This window comes from Staurois parvus, unplaced genomic scaffold, assembly GCF_062004578.1.
Source record: "Staurois parvus isolate SC_StPar_1 unplaced genomic scaffold, SC_StPar_1.0 ptg001111l, whole genome shotgun sequence".
Classification (NCBI taxonomy): domain Eukaryota; kingdom Metazoa; phylum Chordata; class Amphibia; order Anura; family Ranidae; genus Staurois; species Staurois parvus.
In genome coordinates, this window is record NW_028318907.1 from 471101 (window position 1) to 485320 (window position 14220).

The window sequence follows — 14220 nt, forward strand, 5'->3', positions numbered from 1 at the left end:
AAAGTGGTGCTCTGCGCTCCCCCCCAAAAAAAATTAAAGTCATCAGTTACAAATCCTATAGCTGCTGACTTTTATTATAAGGACACGTACCTGTCCAGGGATCCAGCGATGTCCTCACCTGAGCCCATTCTTTAGTCGGGTGCTGGAAACGACATCTAAATTATGCCTTGTGGCTGCACGGCCGGCTTCCTGCTGCATATGCGCGAAGTGCGCTGTGCTCTGTGAATGGTCCCGCGGTCTTTTGGGACCTTTGAAGTTTTTCAGAAGGCTACGGTGGAAGGAAGAGAGGCCAAACCTCCGACCGAGGTCACCTCTGCGCATCTGACCAGAAGTGGGAGCATATACCTGTCAAAACCAGGGAACCCCCCCCCCCCTCAAAAAAGTGCCAAATGTGGCAATGAAGGGTACAAACAAGTGGAACCTCCCCTTTTGGGTGAGGACATCGCTGGATCCCTGGACAGGTACGTGTCCTTATAATAAAAGACAGGTACATACTCCCACTTCCGGTCAGATGAGCCGCGGCGATCTGAGCCGGACGTTCGCCCCTCCCCCGCTCCTTCCATCGTAGCCTTTTGGAAAACTTCACAGGTCCCAGCAGACTGTGGGACCATTCACAGAGCACAGCGCGCTTCATGCATACGCAGTAGGCAGTTGGCTGTGAAGCCACAAGGCATAATTGAGATGCCAGTTCCAGCAACCGATTAAAGAATGGGCTCGGGTGAGGACATGGCTGGATCCCTGGACAGGTACGGGTCCTTATAATAAAAGACAGGTACATGCTCCCACCTCCGGTCAGATGCGCCACGGCAATCTGAGCCGGAACTTCGTCCCCCCTCCTTCCATTATAGCCTTCTGGAAAACTCCACAGGTCCCAGAAGCCTGCGGGACCATTCACAGAGCACAGCACGCTTCGCGCATACGCAGTAGGAAATCGGCTGTGAAGCCGCAAAGCATAATTGAGATGCCGGTTCCAGCACCCAATTAAAGAATGGGCTCGGGTGAGGACATGGCTGGATCCCTCCTATTCCTTCTGTACTAAACTGTATTGTTGCTGTATTGTCTCCCTTATATAGTAAAGCGCTGAGCAAACTGTTGGCGCCATATAAATCCTGTATAATAATAAAAATCCCTGGACATGTACGTGTCCTTATAATAAAAGTCAGCAGCTACAGGATTTGCTGCTTTTATGGTAGCCCATCTGCAAACATGGCTGTTTTTACGTACACCAAACCGTGTGGTGCTGAAACGCTACGCAATTTGGTGTATTTTTGGAAACCAAAGTGAATGGGTTGCCCTACATGAGATGTTGAGGAGGGAAATGTGCCCGGTCACACCTGTATGGTGTGAACTGAACCTAATAGAGCCATAACACATAAGGACTGGTAAGCTGCACTATTATTTATTTGTTACAACTACTACATAGCGCCGTCAATTTACTCCGCACTTTACATATATATTGTACATTCCCATCAGTCCCTGACCCTCAAGGGGCGTACAATCTAAGGTCCCTAACTCACATTCATACATACACATACTAGGGACAATTTAGACAGGAGCCAATTCACCTACCAGCATGTCTTTGGAGTGTGGGAGGAAACCGGAGTACCTAGAGGAAACCCACACAGGCAGAACATGCAAGCTCCAGGCAGGTGGTGCCGTGGTTGGGATTTGAACCAACGACCTGAGCACTGCCAGGCGGAAGTGCTAACCATTTAGCCACTGTGCTGCTCATTATGTATCATTTTGGTTATTTGGTTTAGATACATTTTAAACATTGAAGCAATACACGAGACAACTCAAATAGTTGGTCAAGCAGTTTATTGGTGTACTTTAAATTATGAATGAATAATAAATTAATAACTTATATTGAAAAAAATAATACATAACACAAAAAACAACAGGAAATGTTTTTAGGAAGTCATTTGGAATAGGGTACATACATTGAAGTTAGGTGTCTGGATGGGTATGTGCATCAAGCTGACCAATGAGATTGCACCCGAAGGTGGTCTCTAGAAGGGGAATGCTCCAGAACAGCACGGATGTGGATGACGACTCCAACCCAAATGCAGACTAATGACGAAATCTGATGTCATTTTCATCATTGTTTTGTACATTATTTGCTGAACCCCTATACTTATTGAGACATTCAGGTCCCTTTTTTGCATAAAGAAATTGTATCTCCAAAATAAATACATAATACTGAAAAAAAATAGAATCACACAAATATTTCAACCTCATTGGGTCTCTTCAGTGCAGCGTAGCTCACAGGGATAGACCAACTGTGATAAGTGTTGGAGATTTCCCTTCCATCCTGTGAGCAGCTGCATATATCTGGTGTACTGGTGGCCTTGGTAAAAGATCAACATTTACTGGCCTGTGATGAATCTACCCCATGCTTACTTTAAAGTAGAACACCATTTTTTTTTTTAATTTTTGCATTTTTTATTTTTAGATTCCCCCCCATATAAAAAAAAAATTACTCATCTCCAGTTACCATCTCCATCCTCTTTCAACGTCCCCAACCTCCTCCTCCTCGGGTCATTCTGCTCATGTCTTGTGAACCCAGCCTGTCCTTTATACTCTTCTCTAGGGGACGCATCGTCATGCAGGCCATGCTCAAGGTACCCCAGTAGGCGCTCAGTCCTAGAGGAAGAAGTAGCACTGATAACATCAGACCAGCTAGAGGACTGCAGGGAAAAAAAAAAAAAAAAAAAAAAAAAAAAGGTACACACTGGGTGTGTTTTTTTTTTTTTTTAAATTAAAAAACATCTGGGGAGGTGGGAGGGGGAAAGGTTGAGGAGAAATGGGAGGGAAATACAAGCTGGAGTTCCACTTTAACTATTTTTATTGTCTATGAGAGTCATATCTGTTACTGTCATTTGAGAAAAGTTCAGATACAAAACAATAAGCTGTTAAATTAGGAAAAAAAATAACTATCTTTATAAAAAGTTGAAGTAAATAAATATCTGTCAAAGGATCCCGCTTTGCAAGTATGTAAAACAATATACAAGATAATGATTGTAAAAGAATCAATCGAACATTCACAGCTGAACAAATAAAAGTTGACATATCCCAGAACTGGCTGCAGTTGGGCGCACGGGCCGGGTGGTATCTGCAATGCGGAACGTAACCAAAGTCTTTGCAAGAGTTGGAAGACCATTCAGTATGGATGTCACCATTCAAGTAAGAATATCAGGCAATAAGAAAATCGTCAAATGGAAATCCTCCAGCATGCTGAAGATCCAATTCTAGCAAGTGAACGAATAATTGGCCAACACCAGAATGTGTTGTAGTTCAGGGGCGGACTGACCATTTGGAAACTCGGGCACTGCCCGAGGGCCCGGGGTCAGTAGGGGGCCCCATCAGATGCCCCTGGTACCTTTTTCATAGGCTTTTTTGAGTTTGGGCAAGGACACAGGGGCCCCATGATCCCCATGAGTTGTCAGTCCGCCCCTGTTGTAGTTGTGTCCATTATAAGAGAAGGCCAGTCCAATGTCTTTTAGTAGTCAATAGATTTTTGCAATTTTTGGTAAGTGTGGTCCTGTGGGAAGTCTTCCCACTCAATGACCAGATGTTAGGAAGTACAAGAAGGCGGTTGCCCATTAGTCAGTCATGCTTTAAGTGGCACAAAGCCTAAAGCCCATCGCCATTTCATTTTGTCGGTCCGGCTTGTTACAAATCCAATATCGATCGGAGTAACAGGCTGCGCTGGAGACCCGCTCCCGATTGAAAAAAACACATGGAGACACCCCATCAATGTGGAACCTGGAGGAGAACCAAGACAGATGGTGAGGACACTGCCATACCAAAATGAACGTTTACCTAACAGCTCGATTATTTTACTTCGGAATGGAGTTAATTCACCTCATCATGGCTTGGTATCAAGAGATCCCCGAATTTTCCGCTTCTTAATAAGTGATTGAACAGTACTGATTGGCATATTCAAGGCTTTGGACATTTTTTTAATATCCTTTTCCATCCTTATAAACTGCCATTACCTTGTTACGCAGGTCTTTTGACAGTTCTTTTCTGCTCCCCATGGCTCAGTATCTAGCCTGCTCAGTGCATCCACATGAGAGCTAACAAACTCATTGACTATACACAGACAGATGTGGGAAATTAACCTTTAATTGCCATTTTAACCTGTGTGTGTCACCTTGTGTGTTGGCACCAAGGCCAAACATTCCAGGGGAGGGAAACTTTTGATCCGGGCCATTTAGGTGATTTCTGTTATTATGATTTAAAAAAAGAGCCAAACAACTACGTGATAATAAATGGCTTCGTATGATTGCTATCCTTGAATAAAAGGTTTTTGGCATGATCAGTCATATTTTCAGTATCAATGCCAAAATTTCATGATTTCTGCCAGGGTATGCAAACGTTTGAGCACAGCTGTAGTTCCCTTGTTCCCCTTGTTGGAGACAGACAAAAAACCCATATTTTGTTATCATTTTTATTTATCTGTTTATGGATTTATTATGTTCAGGACTAATAAATACATTGTTAAAAAAATATTATTCTAGTAATTATTTTCGCCTGTAGGTGAATCCCTAGGCTGCATTTCATATTTACCAGGCTAATCTTGACTGCTTTGTGGAAAAAAAGATTTTTGTTTACATACTCAAGCTCTTATGCAATTGTATAAGTCAAAATGAGTGGTTTATCCCCTCACCCCTTTCCTGCTCTGCGTGGTTCAATTACAGACTGAAAGCAAACAGTTTGGTGGGCACTTTTCTTGGTAAGCTGAGAATGCTCTGACACCGGTGCCATAGGACAACCCAGCATTAAAGGGGATCTGTCACATTGCTCACCCTGCCCAGTCCTAGCAAATGGCTGCTAGACCCAAACATTGTATAGTGGGGAGAGGTCACATGAGGTCCTCCATACCTGGAAGGACTAGTTATTCTGTGGTAGCTGTGATGTAAGGAGTGGTAAGGGAGCAATTATAACTGGGTCAGGGACTTAAAAGAAGTCTGGAATAGGCAAGGTGGTAGGCTCTCTCTACATATTACACACACATAAATATAATTTTTATATATATATAATTTTTTTATTTATATATATATATATATATATATATATATATATATATATATATATATATATATATATATATATATATTTTTTTATTTTTTATTTTTTTTATGTATTTATTTTTTTTAATTTAATTTTTTGTTTTGTTTTTCTTTTGTTTTTTTTATTATTTATTTTTATTATTTATTTTTATTTTTTTCCTTCCTTTAAGGATATACTGTATATTATTAGTTGTTTTTTTATATATATTCAAAATATTGAAATCATTTCAAATAATATTGACCCAAAACCAATTAAGTTTCCTTTTAATATAAACCAGACTTACGTGTCATTAAACACTGATCCATTTGTCCACGTCCACAGCCCCCCATTTTCTTCTCTCTTCAGACCAATCCAGTGATCGGACGAGCCTTTAAATCGTTGAAGAAACTCCTGGTGGGAAAAAAATTAAATGTTAGAACGACCAAGCACTAGCTGACTGGGTGTAATGCATGTGTGTCCTGGGTCAATCATTGAGGAACAATTTGATTGGATTCTCTACTACACCTAGTTAAATGCCAAACAACAAGGTCACCATTCAGCTTCTCCAATCTACTGCCAATAACGTTTACTGCCCACACGACCAAGCAATGCCAGAACTGATCAGATTGAAACCAGGTGACCAGGTACAAAACTATAATGGCAGATCTCCATTGATGACGAAAAGCTTTAGGTGGTTTATCTTGGCAACCCAAAAACTGTAGTCCCTGTGGTTTACACATGTACTAATGACAAAGTTGGCCAACCAATTTATACCAGCAGGGGCCTGAAGGTCTTCTTAAAGCAGAACTATCCCAAGCTGAAAACAGAATGCATTCATTTGTTTTGTAGTTTAGATTATTTTGCATTTTTAAACTGCCATCCACCATCTTGCCTGATCTTTCTCGGCCTCAATGTATTTTGCTTGTGGAAGGGTTTGAAAGTAGAAGGAAGTGACATCACGAAAGGTAGGGGTGTAGTCACACTGGGCACAGTTGCCTTGTACCATGCCAATTGCCATGTACAGTTGTCCTCCTTTCCCACTCCCCTGCTGGTTTGTGCTCACATTTTTCCAGTCACATCCTCTCCCATACCAAAAAGAACCCATCATGGGAGGAGGTCACTTCCCCCTCCCCGTATCCAGAAGAACGCATCATGGAAGGAGGTCTCATCCTCCCCTATACTCATAAGAACCCATCATTGGAGGTCTCATCCTTCCTTATACCCAAAGGACCCATCATGGGAGAAGGTCATATCCTTCCCTACACCCCGAAGAACCCATCATGGGAGTGGGACACATCCTCCCCTATAACAACCAGAAGAACCCGTCATGGCAGGAGGAAACATCCTTCCCTATACCCAGAAGAACCCATTATGGCAGGACACATCCTCCACTATACTGAGAAGAACCCATCATGGTAGATGGATGCATCCTCCCCTATACCCAGAAGAACCAATCATGGGAGGAGGTCACATCCTCCCCTGTATTCAGAAGAAACTATTGTGGTGGGAGGACACATCCTCCCCTATACCCAGAAGAACGCATCATGGGAGGAGGTCAGTTCATCCCCTAAAAACAGAAGAACCTATCAAGGAAGGGTCAGTTCCTCCACTATACTGAGAAGAACCCATCAAGGGAGGAGGTCAGATCCTCCCCTATACCCACAAGAACCCATCATAGGAGGAGGTCCTATCCTCCCCTAGAACCAGAAAGACCCAGCATTAGAGGTCAGATCCTCCCTCATACCCAGAAGAACCAGGTATTTTGCAGCGGGTTCCAAGGAAGAAGTTGCAGCAGAGGAGCGCTGGAGAGGTAGAATTCACACAGATATGCACATTGATCAACTCACCAGCTCTTCCTGGGAATCGATATGGGCGAGTGATGCATTGTGGGAGACACAGAAGTCCTGGCTGTTTTGCCACTCATTATATTGCTTGGAGAAATAATAACATTTCTTTCTGTACCAGATCCAGTCATTTTCACATGGAGCTTCAAAGGTGACCTCTCGGCAGACGTCGCACTTCCCTGAAATCAGAAAATACACAATACTTACATTGGTGCTGGTGATTTCATCAATGAGCCACATCTTGGAGGTCAAACATACGTTTGGTTCAATTTACAACTAGCATCCGTGTGGCAAACATATTATGAAGTGGGAATGTTTTTCTGAGTTGCCTGTAGAAATGGCATTTTCTTTTTCATATCCCAAGTTTGGAAAGACAACTATAATCTGAAGGGTATACAGAAACACTTTTTTCTTTCTGGTTTCCAAATACTATATATTATAAATCAGGGGCGGACTGACCATTCGAGCACTCGGGCACTGCCCGAGGGCCCGGGGTCAGTAGGGGTCCCCATAAAATGCCTCTGGTACCTTTTACAGGCTTTTTTGGGTGTGTTTTGAGTGTGGGCAAGGACACAGGGGCCCCATGATCCCCAATTGCCTGGGGGCCCCCATGAGCTGTCAGTCCGCCCCTGTTATAAATATAATTTTTTTATATCCCAGCAGTATAAGTACCTGCCGATCGTGACATAGGGAATATATCCAGCTGCACAAGTATGACCCCAACTGGCCGCTATTGCAGCTTATGAGGGACAGTCAAGGGGTAGTAGAACTGCGACTGAACTGCCTATTTTTACTGTCCCTTGGCCACCCATGTGAACAAACCCTAAAAGAAGATTTTGATTTAGTTTTTCGGGCAATGAGAACACTTTCATTTTAGAGGGCTATTCATACATTAGTCCCAGCAACCCATATCATTGTGCGATGTCCCTTGCATAACAGTGTCCTTCACATGGACTCACCTCTGATAGAAAGAACTGTCCAGATCGCAGCGAAGAGTACAATGTTGATCAAAGCAAATGCCAATATTATATAAAGAAGCCTCTCACGGATATGTTTCTTGGTATCTGCAAAGCAGAAAATAAAAAACTTCAGATATACAATTCAGAGATACAACAAGCCATGTGTGGTATGTTCGTTCTGAAACAAAGGACTTCTCTATCAACTTTTTCACAGCTGTCCTCATTTAGGAGGTTTATACTCCTTTCAGGAAGTTATAGAACCTCTGTCAGGATTTTACTGATACAGAAAACAAGACCAGACAGATGTTGAAGTCCAAATGATTTTTACAATTAACAATATATACACTCACCGGCCACTTTATTAGGTACACCTGTTCAATTGCTTGGCAACACAAACTGTTAATCAGCCAATCACATGGCAGCAACTCAATACATTTAGGCATCTAGACGTGGTGAATACAACTTACTGAAGTTCAAACCGAGCATCAGAATGGGGAAGAAAGGGGATTTAAGTGAGTTTGAACATGGCATGGTTGTTGGTGCCAGACGGGCTGGTCTGAGTATTTCAAAAACTGCTGATCTACTGGGATTTTCATGCACAACCATCTCTAGGGTTTACAGAGAATGGTCCAAAAAAGAGAAAATATCCAGTGAGTGGCAGTGGTGTGGAGGAAAATGCCTTGTTGATGTCAGAGCAGAATGGGCAGACAGGTTTCAGATGATAGTAAGGCAACAGTAATTCAAATAACCACTCGTTACAACCAAGGTAGGCAGGATATCATCTCTGAAAGCACAACACGTCAAACCTTGATGCAGATGGGCTACAACAGCAGAAGACCACACCGGGCTCCACTCCTGTCAGCTAACAATAGAAAAAGGAGGCCACAATTCACACAGGATCACCAAATTGGACAATAGAAGATTGGAAAAACATTGCCTGGTCTGATGAGTCTGGATTTCAGCTGCAACATTTAGATGGTAGGGTCAGAATTTGGTGTAAACAACATGAAAGCATGGATCCATCCTGCCTTGTATCAACAGTTCATGGATGTGCAGCCGACAAACCTGCAGCAACTGCGTGATGCTATCATGTCAATATGGACCGAAATCTCTGAGGAATATTTCCAACACCTTGTTGGATATGTGCCATGAAGAATGAAATCAGTTCTGAAGGCAAAAGAGGGTCCAACCCGGTACTAACAAGGTGGATGTAATAAAGTGTCTGGTGAGTGTACATTAAACACCAACACATTTCCTGGGTTCTAAGGGCCCCACTTCATCAGAGCGCAAAAAGATACTCACCTCCTACTGTTGGAATTCCAATTTCTTCAATCCAGTTATGGTCTAGGTGCAATCTTGCTTTCAATACTTGCATTGGTCCCGCTTGGCACAATACAAGTATGACTATCTCACACCTGAGGGACTGCTGGGGAAGGTGACACTTGTAGTCACTTGTAGTAGTCGCCGCTACTACACTGATCGCCACAATCTTTCAGGTCCAGTGCCTTTTATGGAGTGTTGCCAGGGGTTTGCTTGCTAAGCACTACTATCATTCACAAAACGTCTTCTATTTTGTCAGTAGATACAAGCCATTCCCTGATTGGATGAAGTGGAGTGTTGATGTCATAATCTCCAGCTCATCCAGTCAGAGAACACATATAAGACATTTTGTGAATGGTGGCGAGCAGGTGACCCTCTTTGGTCACTATACAGAAGGACAGCCACTCAGCACCGGAAGACTGCAGCAATCACTGTAGCAGCAACAATTACAGATGAAATGTGAATACCTGAACACAATGCTGAACTCATAAGGCACTACAGACAGCAAGGCTTCTGCCAACTATGGGCAGGTTTCTTTAACTAAGGGAGGGGGTTCAGGGGTGCTATTAAGTCAAAATAGTGGTCTGTCCCCAGCAGTCCAACCCCCGTGTACAATGACAACTACTGTGCTTCAATCAGCAATGCTCATACTGCCTACTGATTGGACAACAGTAGTTGTGACTGCGGCAGAGAGTCCGCTGCTCATACTCAGAGGGCAGAGGTCCTCATCTTTAGCAGACTGCTAGGGTGGGGGAGCCTGGGATGGTGTAGGGGCATCATAAGGTCAAAAATAGAAGAAAGATAATTACAGATTTAATTTTTCCCGACTTTCCCTAGGTTGTATAAACCGGGATTACAACTGAGCTTTAAATTTCCTTGACCAATTCCACAATTCCCCAGTTCTTACCAGATGTTGATAAATCATGTAGAATTGTTGGTCTGGGTTTGGCGGTGTCCTGGAGACTGATAAATCCGAGGTATTCTGCTTCCTCCCTAATTTCTCTCATTGGACAGATGAAAATGTCTGTTGGCTGTTTTTAATGATCTGTAAAGAGAAGAAAAACAGGAATGAATAGGACTTCTACATGAAAATATATGTTCATAGTAGGAATGTGGACATCTGTGTCCAACCATAAACTCCAACCATAAACCATATCTCCAACCATAAACTCAACTCTTCCATTCATTACATAATCCAGTGCCGTGAGCAAAATTGTGGGGGAAAAATGGGGGTAACCACCAAAGGGAGTGGGGAGGGTGTGGGGTCTATGCTTCATCTGAGGTCTATTCTTGGGTATTGTCAATGAAAGAGGAGTTAGAGAACTTATCTTTAGCACAAAAGTAAAACCATACATTTGAAGCGCTACCTTCGTGAGGGCCGCTGTGTAGCGGGTATCCCTGAGCCTCTCTCCGCACATCCAGGCAACAGGTGTTTCTCGCACCAACTTGGATCCAAAGACAATGGCCAGTCCATGGACATGCTTTTGTTATTTTATTAGGGGAAATCAAAATGAATGGGGAATAAGGGTTATGGGATGCCCAATTTGGCTTGAAACAATGGAAGGGGGACACTTCCCTCCTATGTACAAAGAAGATCCTGAACTCTTCTTTTCCTGAAAGCCGTTAGTCATTGGCGGATCAATAGCAGCTGCCCTTTAGTGGGTAATGGATAAGAGCTGTCTTTAGCGTGAAACGCGTTTACTTGCCAGTCCCCCACTGTATTTCCACTGTCTGTATTGGTTTTATCTTGGTTCAACAAAGTGGATTGTTTGGAGTGCAGCTGATCGGACGTCCTTTGTTCTCAGCTGCACGCCAAGGTTGAGGAACTAGCAGCCCCTCAAAAATCACTTTACTCCTTGTAGCTACATGCAGACACGTCTTCTGTCCCACTACAGACCTTCTCCCAGCTCCATAGGATGCAAGCACTACCAGCCCTCCTGGCTTTTCGGGAGATCTCCCAGGACAAGGATAAAGGATTTAGCTCAATGCCGTCTTTGGAAAGCTAGCTATGTGTGGTAGTCTTTCTCCTTGTAGATCCCAGAGTGTGCGGCTGTACTCACTTTCCTCTTTGCTCTTTTCCCCTGCTGCTCCAGGCCTTGATCCCATCCACACCTCACCGCAGAATGTACCCTCCTGAGCCAACCTGTGCCAGGCCTAGAGGCCGGCCCCCCCAGACCTAGGGGACCCCTCCTAGGCGCCAACAGTTTCCTCAGCACTCTATCTTTCACACCAACTGTCAGTCTGACTCTCTCATATATATAGGCCAGTCCACCACGCTATCAGGGCCTCCAAACCTGGGATTGGCCGGAATGAATATGCAGATTATGCCTCCACCCCTTCCTTCTTACTGACTTTTAGAAGGTTCTTTGGTCCTCCAGAGTCAGGGCGAGCTACAACCTGTGAGTCATCCAGCTGACCTGCAATAACCCAACCTCAATCACATGACTCACACAACTACCATGAGTCGCACACAATGATTTTACCTATAATACTCTACACTATTCTAGTAGCACACTAGAGGGTGCTACACATTAAAAAGACAATGCCACTTTGACAATTAATTCCATTCTGCCTGACCCACTGATACTGACCCCACCACCAATCCCTCCTCTCTCATAGCCAACCTAAAATACTCAGTGCTTTGGGGTATAGGGGAGTATGTGCTTTCCCCCTTAAAGCAGTGTTTGGGTCCAGCAGCCAATCTCCAGGCTCAGACGCTGTCCCATGACAGAGGTGTAGACCTCACTCATCCCTCTAGGCTTCAACACCAGATTTGGGTAGTGGTTGCAATGGAGGAAGGAACAGTGGAGAAGGTAACTGGAGAGGTAAGTATTGGTAAGCCAATGGCCTTGAATGGACAAAGTGACAAAGCTGAACTTCGTGACTGATAAATAACACTACCTTTGCAATGGGTTCCCCCAACTGCAAGAGGTTGGTAAGTCTACAGGTAAAGGAATAAGGTGTAATACTTCCCATTTTCTAGCCGTAGTCCAGCCCCCCCACAACCCACTACAAACTGTAGGGGTCCGAGGGCCACTCGGCAAGCACCAAAGGGCTGCATGTGGCCCTTGGGCCACAGGTTGGGCATCAAGATCCTAGATGAACTCTAATTAAAATTGTCTTTATCTCTCACACATGATTGGATGACGGAAGTCAAGACAACTTCATCTCATTCAGTAAGCAAAGCGAATATTACCTTTGCAAGAAAAGTGACTTGGCTGAATGAATAACATCCAAACTTCTCCAGAGCCTCCCCCATCCTCTGGAACTCTCTACCCCAATCTATCAGACTATCGGCTACTCTGCTCACTTTTAGGCGATCTCTGAAAACCTATCTCTTCAGAGAAGCCTATCCTGCTCTCAGCTAATAATGGAATCTTCTATTCTTCCAACTAGACCATCCCCCACAGTTACTACCTTTTGTCCCACTAGCCCCTCCCTCCTAGATTGTAAGCTCCCAGGATCAGGGCCCTCCTAACCCTCTTGTATTGAACTGTATTGTTGCTGTATTGTCTCCTGTTATATTGTAAAGCGCTGAGCAAACTGTTGACGCCATAAATCCTGTATAATAATAATTGTGTTTAATCGTCCGGTCATGTACAAGCAAAAATCCATTTTACAACTAGCATGTTCTAGCCGTAGTCCAGCCCCCCAACAACCCACTACAGACTTCAGGGGTCCGAGGGCCACAGAAAGTACCAAAGGGCTGCATGTGGCCCTTGGGCCACAGGTTGGGCATCAAGATCCTAGATGAACTCTAATTAAAATTGTCTTTATCTCTCACACACGATTGGATGACGGAAGTCAAGACAACTTCATCTCATTCAGTAAGCGAAGCGAATATTACCTTTGCAAGAAAAGTGACTTGGCTACATCAAACACAATCCAAACTTCTCCAGAGCCTCCCCCATCCTCTGGAACTCTCTACCCCAATCTATCCAACTATCGCCTACTCTGCCCAATTTTAGGCAATCTCTGAAAACCTATTTCCCTTTATATTGTAAAGCACTAAGCAAACTGTTGGTGCTAAATCCTGTATAATAATAATAATAACAATTTTATTTAATCCAATCACGTACAAGCAAAAATCCATTTTTATTTTTTTAATCTCCTTGCTCAAGATTCTGTATTCTTTGGAAAGAGAAACGTCCGCTGGGTTTAACCTCCTTCTCAAAGATAAGTGAAAATCGCATTGAAAGTCAACGTGTTCTACCCAACCTCGGAGAACAGATCTCATGCTGACGTAAGTCGACACCGACCGACAGCTAAACATTGACAACTTTCCGAGTCACAACTCAACAAGTATGAAGTCATTAAAGAAATGTTCTATTCTATTCTATTCTGCCTACAAAGATCTGCTAATGAAAAGTAAGGAGCATACTGTGACTGCTAGCTAGCTAAATGCAGCCACGTGTCAGTATATAACATGGATAGGAGGAATTAGACGATCTCGCCTTACCTTCCTGCTCGGTAGGATGTTCGTTCTGAGTTCGCTCTGATACTAGTGTTCAGCCTTTATAGCAGAACGAGTGACGTAATAGTCACATGGGTGTGCGAGGGGCTAAGGACTTTGTGTTGACAACAAAACATTCCATAATCCTCCGACTCCTTACATTAACCATCGTATGGATAGTCTCTATTGATACATTGTATCCATTGACATCACAAATCATTACATAACCATTTTATCATTTTAAAAGGTTTTGTGTATTCTGTTTTTTTCGTATTAAAGACATTGTAGAGATATGTAAAAACAGGACTTTTTAAGGTGTCACAACATTTCGACACATAACAATATTGCAAGGATTAACTTTTGTCTTTTTTTCAGCCAGACTAACTATGTAACAATGTAATATTCAGAAAAATAGTAAATGATGATTAACCATTTGCCCTCCAGAGGATTTCATCCCCCCCCCACACATACACACACACACACACTTTCCTGGCCAGACCATTTTTTGCCATAGGGCGACAAAAGAGGAAATTCCACATTTCAAAATCCCCCCCCTTCATTAACTGCTTCCTGTCCACCCTATAGCAGA

The 14220-nt window shown here is 43.4% G+C and overlaps 1 protein-coding gene across 1 annotated transcript; it reads right to left on the minus strand.

The window, feature by feature from the left end:
* Nucleotides 1-2827: 2827 nt before the first annotated feature.
* Nucleotides 2828-10219, minus strand: LOC149440127 (C-type lectin domain family 2 member B-like). The gene is made up of 5 exons (XM_089658899.1): nt 10086-10219; nt 7859-7963; nt 6903-7078; nt 5360-5466; nt 2828-3765 (listed from the first exon to the last, which is right to left on the minus strand). The coding sequence occupies exons 1-5, from the start codon at nt 10183-10185 to the stop codon at nt 3618-3620; spliced, it is 636 nt and encodes a 211-aa protein (XP_089515025.1). The 5' UTR covers nt 10186-10219; the 3' UTR covers nt 2828-3617.
* Between the last annotated feature and the right edge of the window lie 4001 nt (nt 10220-14220).